Below are 13726 nucleotides of genomic sequence, written 5' to 3'. Positions count from 1 at the left end.
CGACCAATTGAAAGGATGTCAACCAGTTTTGAGCCAATTTGGCGAACTTTGAACAAATTAAGTGCAACGGCAAAAAAGGAGGAAAAATATTCGGCTCTGCCCACCAAACGCTTCAAACCCCATGGAGGTTCTCCTCCATTGGAGGCGACAGCACTGCGAGAGGCACCAAGGCCGTAGCCATGGAGTCAACATTGGGGGGGGTCCAAATCATTCCAGGGGGTCTGGGGTTCCCCCCCCCCAGAAAAACAATAAAAATTTGAAAACTAATTTCCTGCCTAGAATATAAAAAAATCACTAACACATATGATGGACTTTGATTTGGTTTTTTTTACAATTATGTCTAATAGTGTATTGTATTACATTTCTGTTTTTTCTTTTTTACCTTTTCTTGTTTCATTGTATGTAATGGCAGAGATTCGGGATGAACAAAGTACAACCATAACCACAATCATATAAACAGAAATATATTTTATAGCAATATATTGGGGGGGGGGGGGATGTGATGCACAGACCCCCTCCATCCACACAGATAAACGGCACAAAGCCCTTGTGGATAGTTCGATAAAATACCTCCATTGATTTCCCCCCCCCACCACCCCGTGAACTTGTACAGCTTTAAATAACAAAGGGAATGTGTCGCTTCATGCACTAGAAGTGTGCGTTGTTGCAAATACTGTAATGAATCCTGCTGCACAAAAAGTAGCCATAGATACCTGACCGAAACAGCTCTCCCTGAGGCCAAGGTGCACATTGGAGCCAGATGTTTCAATGATGAGCAGCTAGTCTGGGCCTAAAGACCCCACCCCTGGGGCCAGAGTGTAAAGGGCACCTAAAGTCACGCACACCACCTCTACATCCTCCTAATATCCATCATCTCAAACTCCAGATCATCCAAAATGCCACCGACAGACTTCTTGCGTTTATCTGCAACTGAGGCCAAGGCCACGTGTTCCCAAAACTCTGGCTCACAATCCAGGGCTGGATCAAACTACAGGATCACACTCGCTGTGTTTATGAAGATACCCACTATTGGCTCTTTATCCCCTGCCTGACTCTTCCCTCTCTTATCTATCTCTACACCCCTCGAGCCGTGATCTCATGCGAGAGGTTGCTCCTTCTCCTCTGCTGCACCCGTTGTCTGAAAATCCCTCCCACGAGACACTGCTCGCTGTCAAACCCACTTCCCCTGTTAAAGTCCTTCCTCATTTCCTCTGCCTATGTCTTTATTTTGAAACATAAAAATATATAATTACACACTCTGTGAATCCAAAATTATAGTTCTGGTGACTTTTTTTCAAAGAGCATCATCGCATTATACGCTTGCATTAGCTATGTAAAAAAAAATGTAAGAACACAAGTTCAGTGAAAATTATCTTGCGATGATGTTCATTGCAAGAAAGCTATTAGCGTGATTGGCTACGTACGTTCAACGTACATACTTGAATCATGATCTGAATCATGAGCACCAATTCAGAAATTGGAACAAATGATGAAGAGGGAACAACAACGCGTGGAGATGCCCATGGTCGAAATCAGACTTAAGAGAGGCAGGAAGCAGAGTGCGTGGAACAGCAGACAAATGTTACATTATAAAGATTATAACATGACGACTGTTAAGAAAAGTCGTCGGCCTTGACCAAGACACATTCGCCAGAAGCGATAATGGAACAATGGATAACTCGTGACAGAATGACAACCAATGGAGTGGGTCGCCGCGGTGGTGGAGATGTTAACTACCTCGCCTGGCATGCAGGAGGTCGTGGGTCCGATCCCAACCTTGATGCCTGTATATTTAGACGTTGCGTGTCTCTCTCCACGTGGTCGTGTGGATTTTCCTCCGGGTCCTCCGGTTTTTCCCTCCACATTAAGAATCAACGTGCAATTAGAGTATATGGCTGCTATACATTTCTACGCGATAAGCCACATCGTTGAGCTATCATGTGTGGGCAGCTCGATTCTGAAAAAGAGCTACATAGCTCATGGGGCTTACCTGGTAAAATAAAAAGTTTAGTATAGAGGAAGCTCCCCCAGAGAAAAAACACCTTGGAAATGGAACAATTGGACCAGTCCACGTGCACGAGATGGAATAGATTGTGGGATATGGTGTGTAAATACCTGTCAACCCCTTATCAGTGCCTACCTTATTACAGACCAATTCAGACCTTACTGGTCACCCCGTGCCCTTATAAATCTCAACGTTCATCCTACAAACTCCCATCACAAGAGAGAAACACAAACAAATAGACACAAAACTATTTTTTGCCCGTATTGAAACGTCTGTACGCTGTACGGACCTGCAAACTCGATTTCCCTGCACAAGAAAATGAGTAAGCCGTATGGTTTGAAAGGTATGCGTGTATCATTGTGGGATGACGCGACTGTGAGAGAAGGATTTACTGCATGGGGAGGGTCCTTTATCCAGCAGACCTGTGACCCCACAAGCATGCTTGTGCACACACACTGATGTGGCCCAATCTCCCCCACACGATCACTCACATATAGCGGCAAAGGCAAAGGTCCCCCGTGTAGCCTTTAATAGACTGTTGGGGCAAGTGTTGTTAGCAAAGCACCTATGATAGCCGGCACGGCGCACGAGGGGGTGGGTGGCCAGCACCACGCCCGGCCGCCTTCGTCTCCCTAGTAGCGATGTTTACACATCGCACCAGGTACTCATTTGAGGCCGAGTCGACCTAGGGGAGGTCCAGGACCGGTTCAGATAATCTTCACCGGTGTTGGCCGTGAGCGGGAATTGGACTAACCGCTACACTACCGCTCCCCACATGCACAGGCGCACACACACACAATCACTCAATCACAGACAGACACGTACACACACCGATCCAAGTTCCCATTCACAACGACAACACAACAGCCGCCATTCGCCAGCCACTAAGTGGCGGTGACGTCACCGCGGCGCTTGTGCCAGGCTAGGTGCACTTCGAGGCCACTTAAAGTGTCCGGTAGACACGACGGCAGGAGGTCATGGGACAGACCCAGGTGTTTATGGGATGACTGAGATGACTGGCAGAGGATGCGGCACCTGTGCCAACACAGTGCCCATACACATGAACACGCTCTAAAACAGACACACACGCAACAAAGACAAAGGCCCCCCTCCTCCCGTGTAGCCTGTAACAGACTGTTGGGGCAAGTGCTGTTAGCGAGCACCTACGAAGGCCGACACGGCACACGAGGGGGTGGGTGGCCAACACCACGCCCGACCGCCTTCGTCTCCCCAGTGACGATGTTTACTACACACCGCGCCAGGTACTCATTTGAGGCAGAGTCGACCTAGGGGAGGCCCAGGATCGGTTCCGATAATCGTCACCGGGTGTTGTCGGGCTGCGAGCGGGAATCGCGACTCGGGTCGCAGGGTTCGTAGTTCGGCGCGCTAACCGCTGCTCCACCGCTCCTCCTCCCCCCCACCAACACCACCCCCCCACCAACACCACCCCCCCCCCCACTAACACCACCCCTCACCAACACTCTCCCACCACCACCCCCAACAACTCTCTCACCACCACCCCCAACAACACTCCCACCACCACCACTCCCCCCACCACCACCACCTCCCCCCCCCCACCATCACCACCACTCCCCCCACCACTCTCCCCCCCACCACCACTCTCCCCACCACCACCACTCTCCCCACCACCACCACTCCCCCCACCATCACCACTACCCCCACCACTCCCACCACCACTCCCCCCACCACTACCACTCACCCCCCCCCCCAACACCACTTCCCCCACCACCAACACCACCACTCCCCACCACCAACACCACCACTCCCCACCACCCCCCACCACCACCACCACCCCCCACCACCACCACCACCACCCCCCACCACCACCCCCCACCACGACTCCCCCTTCGTCCGCCACCAACTGACCTGCCGTGCCCGCCGTCGCCGTAGATGCGGAGTCCCGCGAGCACGGCCGCGACGTCCCCGGGCCCCGCGGGGGGGTACCCACCGTGCCCCACCGGGTACCCACCGGGCCCCGAGGGGTACCCACCGGGCCCCGCGGCCTCGAACTCTCGGGGCACCCCGGAGGGGGGCCCCCCCCCGTGCAGAGCGACCCCCCGGGACCCCCCCAGCCTCACGTCCTGGGCCCCGGGGCCCGACCGCCTCAGCCGCAGTGGCCCCTCGGCCGCCGTGGAGGCGAAGTCCTTCTCGCAAGAGCCCATGGCGAAGGGTTCAGCCTGGGTAACCTCCTCCTCCTCGTCCTCCTCGTCCTCCTCCTTCTTCTTCACCGGTGCTGGGATGGAGGTGGAAGGAGGAGCACGATGATGGAGGGTGATGCGGTGATGATGGACGTGGGGTGCTGGGATGGAGGATGATGATGGAGGTGGTGATGGGAGAGGGGACCCGCTTGCCCTCCGTCACCACTCCCCGTCGGTCAGGGATGAAGGCGGTGGAGGCGAGGGGGTGACGACGGAGAGAGATGAAGAAGATTGAGGAGGTGATGGTGGGTGAACGTGGGAGCGAGGCGATGGAGGTTGCCGACCGAGACGATGGTCGAAGAGGCGATGGAGGGAGGGGGGGGGGGCAGCCACTCGTGACCGCCGTTCCCACCCGCGGACGAGATGATGACGACGACGACGACGATGGCGTTAGTGACGAGGTGACGGTAAAATCATCCGGGAGTCACTCGCGCCCGCCCGGCTCCGTGCGCGGCGGTGGAGCCATGAAGCGAGCAGCGGTGACGACTCTGATGCTGCCGCTGTCTGCCGCTGTCTGCGTTGAACGTCCACGATCCTTTCTTTTCACCGCTTGCTCGCCTGCAAGAGCGAGAGAGACAGAGCTAGCTATGATGGCAGAGTTTGTAGGGAGGCGTTGGGGAAGAGAGCCGCTGCTGCTGCTGCTGCCGCCCGCTGCTTCGATGTGCGCGGAACCGCTCCCCCCGCCCCCCGTGCGCCGACACCGCCGCCACCGACGCGCGGAGGGATATCTCCGGCATTCCGCGTAACGCGGCGCGCGCAACGCACCACGACAACGGGCGCGCTTCCTCCGATGGGTGGTTGGGGGTGTGTGTGCGCGCGCGCCAAGTAGTGCGTGGCGTGGCGAGGCTTCGCGCGCTCGCGGACGGGTCACGTGGCCGGGGTTGGCGTTGGGTGGATGCGTGGAGGGGTGGTGGGAGATGAATCGGGAGAGTTGGGAGGGGGGGGTGATGATTCTGGGTCGTTGGGAGGGAGGGGTGATGATTCTGGGTCGTTGGGAGGGGTGGGGGGGGTGATGATTCTGGATTGTTGGGAGGGGGGGGGGGGTGATTCTGGGTCGTTGGGAGGGGTGGTGATGATTCTGGGTCTTTGGGAGGGGGGGGGGGTGATTTATCGGGAGAGTTGGGAGGGAGATGATTATGGGTCGTTGGGAGGGGGGGGTAGGATGGGGATGGAGAGAGATTACGGAGAGTATGATGATGATGGGGGGTAGTGGATATTAGGTGGGGAGAGTTTGATGCGGAATGGAGTGGGAAGATGTAGAGAGATACGATTAAGTGGGGTGATAGAGGGAGGGGGGTTATGTAAACTATAAAACTATAACCCTGCATTGATGCGATACAATAAAAACTATAAACAATTTTTTTAACCCTGCCAGGTAAGGTTCACTGAGCTTTGCAGAAGCGACCTGGCCAAGAATTATAGCACAACAAAGTGGCTTATCATCATCACGTGGAAATGTAAAGCAGCCCAATGCTCTCGGCACGTGATGTTGGTTCTCAATGTGGAGGAACAAACCAGAGGGCCCGGAGAAAAATCTACGCGACCACGGAGAGAGACAGGAGAGAGAGACGTGCAAACTCCAAATATACAGCAGGCGTTCAGGGTCGGGATCGAAACCACGACATCCTGCATACCAGGCGAGGGATGTAATTCGATGATATGGGATGACAGGGGGTGATGGGAGCAACGAAGACGGATGGCGGAGGATGTTAACTGCTAGAAGAGGGAGTGATACGTCACCAGGTGTGATGATGGAACATGCAGGCGTCCGGGGTCACGGGAGAGCATCCAGTGTCCTTTAGCAGGATCCCTGAGTTGATCCCAGAGAGAGGGGAATGTCCACCGTACGGCGGACTTTGACTTGAGTGGAACCTCGTCACCACATCGTGTGGCTTGACTGGCCCAAGCTCACCCCTCGCCACACACTCCACACCAAGTGCCCTTGTAAGCTTCAACTTATCGCTTATCTGTCAAATTCCTGTCCGCAAATCCTCGTATCTGCGAAGGGCCAGTGCTCTTCCTATTGCGTGACGCCAGATGCATCTGTTTTTCGTTGTTCGAAGGCCCTATTCCCGTCTATCTCGAGTGAGATGAAGTAGGTATTGCTCGGCCACTCTGCACTGTGCTAGCACGGTGCCTGTGTAGAACCGAGTGCTTGTTTGCGGTTATTCCGCCCTGCACGCATTTTGTGTATGTATGTTGAACTTTTTTCGCACCGTACGGAGCCAACCGTGCTAATAGCGGGGTGTCGGGGAAGGCAAACAAACGAAACACAAAAAACTGTTCTAAAGAAATGAGGGTTCAATCTCGACTTAAAAGTGCGTAGCTCCAATGGCTTTCTAATATCGGACGGCCGCAGGAGCGCATCTGAAAGCGCGCGATGCGGTCTGACCGTCTTTGTTCGATGGCCAGCAGCCAAAAGCCGCTGCTGTGAGGATGGTCGGAGTTCGTGTGATGATGGTGTATGCGCCCCTTGACGAGATCAGGGAGGTATCGTGGTTCATTTGGGCATTATGCCCAACAGGGATTTAAAATCATGTGTAATGGGGTGGGAAAGTGGTGGCCCAGATAAAACACGCATCATGCTAAACTTGTAATTTAAATGCTATATTCGCAAGTATTCACTGTTTAGCTCAGTAGAATGGGGGGGAGGGGGGGGTGCATGTCTAGGACGCGTCATCTGTTTGTATTGCTTCTTAACGTAATCGGTTTACTTTCTGAAATGTTTGTGGTCACGTGGGAGCTCAGTCGCTGAACCTCAACGAGTGGGGAGCAGCTAATACTAATTATACCGGCGCGTATGAAGATATTTTGGTTTATTTTTTTTAAATGAAGCACGTATGGTTAATCCACAACCCGGATAACCCGCCCACGGATAATTGAGTCGTCTGTATCGCTGACATAAGGATGTTTGTTTGTCCCTTTAGTCAAATTTGCAAACGGGGCCGTCCACAATTCGAAATGGAATTGAAGGGACGTGAGCCAATGCTGAACGTTTATAATCAGCGCCAAAGGACGACACTTCCAGACCCAGTACCCTCATCCAATTACCTCTTCTTTTTTTTTAATCCTTTATATAAAGTTCACTTGCTTGCTTGCTTGCGTGCTTGCGTGCTTGCTTACGACCGTGCAAATCTTTCGGTCGTTTTTTAACCCACTTCCCGTGATCCAATCGAGCTGACATTTTGCACACAGACTCATTGTGCGTGACAATATTTTTTCGTGAAAATTTTTGTTCCAAAATTTTCCACTTTATAGGAATTTTTTTTTTCATATTTAATTTAAAATACCAATGTGATAAAAATGAAACTCTTACTCAAGAAAAACAGAAATGAATAATAAAATAAAACCGATGCCACGCATATAAAGGATTTATAGTGAAACACTTTGTTTTCACGGGTTAATTTTTTTACCCAACAACCAATGAGCTGGCATTCTTATAGTGATGTATTTTCAACCCCGTGATTAAATTACAGAGTTGTAGCCAGGTGGCTCGGACGTCATAGCGATGAGCTGGCACCACTAAGATCCTGGATTCGAACCCATGTTTCCAGCTGTTAAACGATTAAACCGAGGTTACAAGTGTAGCTAAGTTTATGGTCTCCGACCCGGTTACCAATGACTGCACATACACACACACATTGAATTACGGTACTCCATTTAATTTGGCTTTATTCCAGCTCTGATTTTAAAAAAGATATATCGGTGTGACTGTCACAAAGACTTAGATTACTCTCATTCGCAGAGTACGTGGAGAGGTGTGTTTCCCCTCTACATTGCGGTACAAAGGTCACTTGAAAGGAATCTCAGATGTAGCTCTGTGACAACTGCTTCCGTGTGGAGCCGTTGGCTAGCGCTGACAGTCGCGCTGCTCTGCGAGAGTCTACAGTGAGTTATTCGGCTCGTGACATTGAGGGGGTGTGTGGGGGGCGGTGGGGGGAAGAGGGGCATGACAAAAAAAACCAATTGTAGCGATTCAAGATCGCAAAACCAATTCGAGAAACGATTCTCAATTTGTTTAACCTTGTCATGAAGGTCGTGACCCAAGTGCTATACGCAGAGGTCACGTGAACCCATAACATACAACACATACGTATACCAAAAAAAAACATTGATCCTCAATCGATATTGTTGGTATGGTTAGATCTCTGCTGAAAAAGTGACCATCAATTGCATCGCTCACAGCTGATGTAAACCAACTTAAACCGCTTTTTGTTAAGTCCCTCTGTGTGACAGACAGTTTTACAAACATCCTCAACGAACCACGAGTCAAGGGGGTGGGGGTAGTGTTGAGATTTATAGGAATGCGACTCCAGAAACTAAGAAAAACAAACACCTGCGGCTTTTTTTTTGTAGGTGCATATTTGGGCGGTGTGTCACACGCGACAACGGGGTCTTGTCCGGCGAGGGCTGGGTGCAGTCTCATTGCTAGGAAACGAGATTGTGAAAACCCACAGCAGCAGCAGCAGCATAATCTTTGTGGGACTTTTACGGCAAGACCCACAGCGCCCTCTACACAGAAATGTCACCAGCAGCATCATCATCACGATAGCCCAGAGTCGGGGTCTCTATTATCCAATAGGCACAGTAGGTATCGTGCCTAGGGCCTGTAAAAACTAAAGGGCCTACGAAAACAAATGACCACGTTTTTGTTGTTGTTTTTTTTTACACATTTTTTTTACCAAGACATCTTCTTGAATAAATATATATGTATATAGCAAGGATAGGCACAGTGTGTAAATAAAGAGGCAGAGTCATCTTCTTGTTTTTCACAAGGTAACAAAAATTAATACCGGAGATGACATTTTCGAGAAAAAATTTTCATTGCAAAATAAACAATAACATCTTCAAATTGCGTATTTTTTCGCACAATCTCATCCTCAACAGAGAGTAGTGCAAGGGAAGACAAAGGCGGCGTTATCCTACGCGTGAAAGAAAATAGTTAAAGCGGAGGTATTCGTAACCATGGAGCAGCAGTACCAACTTATAAAAGTGATCACGAAAGGCCTATTAAAGAGAAGTGCCTGGGGCCTACAAGAACCTAAATCCAGCCCTGCCCGTTTGTCGTCATTTGTTTCCACTCTCCTCTGTCTTGTGCCAATATGCTCAAGCAAGGCCGTAGCCATGGAGTCAACATTGGGGGGGACCAAATCTTCCAGGGGGTCTGGGGGTCCCCCCCCCGAAAAAAAAATCTAAATTTGAAAACTCATTTCCTGCCTAAAATATATTTTTTTATTCACTAACACATAGGATGGACTTTTGATTTATTTTTTACAATAATGTCTAGTAGTGTATTGTATTACATTTCAGTTTTTTCTTTTTTACCTTTTCTTTTTTCATTGTATGTAATGGCAGAGATTCGGGATTAATAAAGTACAACCATAACTACAATCATATGAACAGAAATATATTTTACTGCAATATATTGGGGGGGACATTTTGAGCATACACTGTATTTGAATATTGGGGGGGGGGGGGGATGTGTCCCCCCAATATATATTCTAATTACGGCCTTGTGCTCAAGTCGTGGCTACATCTGTCGAGCACCGATCTCTTACGTCGTCGTCAAGCCATTCTCTGTTAGGTCTTCCTTTCTTCGCTCAGCAGCAGCAGTTAAAATCAATGTCATCTACGAAAGAAGAATACGGAGAATGTAACGAGCCTCTCAGAACGCAGAGTACCCGAACTACCCCGCCACGTCGCTTGCCAGAGCAGTGGTTCTCAAACGGGGGTACGCGGACCCCCTGGGGGTGCGCGGACCCCCTGGGGGTACAGCAACAGCCGCTGTGATTGCACGAGACGTTTGTCGTCTGAGGGTGGGCGCGACCATTCGTGATTTCAAAAAGAGGGAGGGGGGGAGGTAAAATTTACGATAATTAACGAGTAACTTTTTGTTAAAAGCAAGAATAAGACGACAACGGGGGAGAAAGTTTCATACTCTTAGGTTTTTCGGTAAAGTCACGTAGGTAAAAAAATATAATAAATTAATAAATAAAATAGTAATAATAATAAATCACGACGTTTAAATACTGGTTAAAGATCTTGTCTTTTGGATTTATCTTCACTCGATACAGTAAATTTAGCTGTGACGGTCCCACCTGAAGACGGAGACTTGTGTTGCCTCCGAAACGTCGTGATTTATTATTAATTTATTTTATTGTTATTTTTGCCTACGTGACTTTACCGAAAAACCTAAGAGTATGAATCCTTGCAGTCACGAAAGTGTGGTGCCACAGCGACGGGGCCGCTCTGCCGAGCCAGGGAGCCGCCCGGCTTCCCCCACCGCACTGCCCCCAATCACCCGCCCCACATAAGCACACACCCGCACGCATCCCCCCCCCCCCCCCCCCCCATAGAGCTGGAAGGGAAGGTTACCTGATCGACCGGTTTTTATCCGAGAGACCCTTATCGGGATTAATTCTCACGGTTTTCGGCGATCAGGGAATTGGATGACCTCCCCCGTGCTACGTGGTACCGCGGCGCTGCTGCCGGCCTTAATATGGTGTGGTCGCGGCGTGGGGCATTCGGCCACCGCGGTTGAGGCGCATTTCCCCCCACACACACCCCCACGAGTCGACGGGGCAAGCAGGGGAGGCACGGGACAGCATGAATAGCGGGGTCACAGGGGCTGTTGCGCATAGTCATGGAGGGTTGGGATAATTGCGCTTGAGCGCGCAAGCCCCATTGGTAGGAAGGGTAAGGGAGTAATTAGGATTTACGCCTTGCACGCAGCACACTGATTAGCATATCAACAGCGCCTGGGGACTGCCGTGCGCGGGCTTGGGGTGCACGAGCCCATTGTTCAGCGCAGCATCCCCTTTGGGAGGTAGGGAGGATAAATAGAGGAGCGCAGAGGGGAAATCGCTCTCTTACTCCAGCGCCAGGCGACCAGACGCAGCTCGAGCCAGCGACCCGGACGTCCGTGCGACGCACCGAGGCACGCGGTTAACAGAAGGATCAGCGGACCGCCGTGGACACTTAACAGTGAGTAAGAAGGGGAATTAGAATCATAGCCGATAAATAGGGAATAGGTACAGGTTTAGTGGAATAGGCCAGCCTCGTCGACTCACTGATTCAACATCAATTCGCAGGTGGCATATAATAAATCATTAATAGCGAAGCGTGGTCTCGCGTGATCTTGTCGTGCAGTGTGAGCGTGTGGGTGCGCTGTGTGCACAGTGGTTCGCCACGGGAGTGAGCGCTGCGCGGAGCTGAGCGCGCGGGTTGCGTGTGGGAACGCGTGTGGTACTGTGTGTGCGTAAGCTCGCGGCGTGCGTAATCGGCGTACCCCAGGTGCGCGATTGTAACGTGAGCGGCCAGCGCGGCGCAGAGAAGCGCAAGAGTGAGTGCCGTACAGAGCTGTGTGTGTGGGTGTGCGCGTACGTAATTAACCATGCCTGCTACGCGGACCCGCGGTGGAGTGGAACCCTCGGGCGACGGCTCCCACACCATGGGTGAGGAACTTAGCAGCGGTTCGCTTAGCAGCGGGGGGGCGATTGATGATGCTAGCCCGGCCGTTAGCATTATCGAGGGAGGGATTTCGGGGGCTAGCGACCCCCACAAAAGCTTCAAATCCAGAAGAGAAAGTTACAGCCCGTTAGGCTTCGGTAGATGCGAAGATATTAAGTGTCAAAGCTTCCTAAAAATACAAACAGAATTCAAACATAATTCCTGCAGTCACGAAAGCTCCAAAATTGAGATACAAACAGAAGACACGGCGAGTTCAATAAAAGTGTGTAGTAGCAATAATAACAGTGTATAATAATACAAGTGTCGTGATGAACACAGGCTTTGCGCGTTATGCAAAACCGGCACCAGCATTTCCTAAAGAAGTGCATTGTAATTCCTTGTGTCTGAGGCCATCGTCCGTAACCCTTATCTCGCTAATCTGGGCAAGGAGCATCAACCATCATCCCACGAACTCAGGTTGTCATCCTCGCAGCAACAGCAGCAGCATAGGCGGCTTTTGGCTGAGCCATTGAACAATGACGATCACAGCATGGCGCGTCCTTTCAGATGCGCTTCTCAGCGGCCGTCTGGAACGCTCTTCCGATTTTAGGAAGCCACTGGCGCTATGTATTTTTTAATTATCTAGATTGAAAACTCATGTTTTTTATAATTTTTGTGTGTGTGTTTAGTTGTTTGTCTTTGCCCCACACCTCCGATTAGCGGGTTCTAGCAATTGGGTGCACAATAATTCACCACTACAAAAAAGGCTCAAATAGGATCTGGTTATAAGATGGTTTAATTATGACTATAAATGACATTTTAAGTAAAACATATATTGTAATGTTAATAGGATATATGTTGTTTGTCTCTTAATTGTGATTCTTAAATATATTATTGTGTAGTTTAATGTTAAGCTAGTTAGGCTTGGTCTGTGCTGCTCTACAGTTTCCCCGGGTGAAAAGTGGGCTCGGTTTTGCCAAATCCTGGCCCAGTTGGCTTCACAACGTAACACATTTATGAAAACACAATAACATTACATATATATTGCAGCTCAATTAATTATACATCAATGGACTACATTGTTAAAGTGAATCATGACCACTTATATGTGCAGCAGGTATTTTTTTTAGGGAGGCTGAATTACATTTTGGGGGAGGGTTAAATAGTTGTACTTTTAAATAAACACTGTGCATTGCTACACATTGAATATGTCTGAATATATATTTAATGAAAAGCCAAACACGAGAGACAACAAGGTGCCTTAAAAGCTTCATAACTCATCGGATTGCTCCAGTATAAATAAAAAAAAAATCTTCAAAGAGCACGTGTCAGGCTGACTCGTCCCGAGGGCACGGGTTCACCGATGGCGCCAGTTACACCACCGTTCTCTCTGGTCGGCATGAACTTTTTGACACCACCCTCTTGGGTTTTGTCGGTAAAGTCACAATTAAAATAAACGTAATTTATTTTAATTTAAAATAAATTTATATCTTTTTATTTTTTTACCTACGTGATTTTACCGAAATAACCAAAGAGTATGAATCCTTGCAGTCACGAAAACTTCAAATCTAGAATTCTTGCACCGCCGTGTTCTCTGCTCGGGATGAACTTCTTGACACCGCCTCGCCGAGTCCCACTCCCGGAATGATACATTTTTGTGTGCCTGTGTCCGGCTGTGTTTGAATGTATACGCTGGTGAAATATGTATGAGGTTGCTATATAAGTCCTGTTAGCCCTAGCCATTCCGTTCGCCTTTTGTTTATACTCGGGCTGTAAAAATTGCGTGTGTGGGGGGGGGGGGTGCATTACCGGTAACCGCATGATTTTTTGTGGCAATGTGGACATTCACCGTGCACAGGCTACACACACAGACGTGTCTCTTATTAATCAGAATATTTGTTTATACTGGAGGAATCTGATGAGCTATGAAGCTCTTTTTCACAGATGTCCTGTAAGGGCCGATAAGAACGTTACAACAACAAACAGTACACACACGATAGTAGTGCAAAGTACAATAAAGGTAAACAAATTACCGAAACACGTACAAATAAAA

General features: G+C 49.7%; 2 protein-coding genes across 2 annotated transcripts in view; one reads left to right on the top strand and one right to left on the bottom strand.

Moving 5' to 3' along the window:
- Window positions 1-4980, bottom strand: part of LOC133355800 (Wilms tumor protein 1-interacting protein homolog) — a 70877-nt gene extending 65897 nt beyond the window's left edge. Inside the window, exon 1 of the mRNA XM_061573171.1 lies at window positions 3893-4980. Within this exon, the coding sequence (XP_061429155.1) occupies window positions 3893-4188 (296 nt within the window). The 5' untranslated portion in view covers window positions 4189-4980. The remainder of the gene's footprint in view (window positions 1-3892) is intronic.
- The window catches only part of LOC133355844 (cytochrome c oxidase subunit 4 isoform 1, mitochondrial-like), a 554855-nt gene that overhangs the window by 310450 nt on the left and 230679 nt on the right, over window positions 1-13726 (top strand). The window lies entirely within an intron of this gene.

Source organism: Lethenteron reissneri, chromosome 52 (assembly GCF_015708825.2).
Source record: "Lethenteron reissneri isolate LAM-NWPU_2019-01 chromosome 52, ASM1570882v1, whole genome shotgun sequence".
Lineage (NCBI taxonomy): Eukaryota > Metazoa > Chordata > Hyperoartia > Petromyzontiformes > Petromyzontidae > Lethenteron > Lethenteron reissneri.
This window is presented reverse-complemented; position numbering and strand designations above follow the sequence as displayed.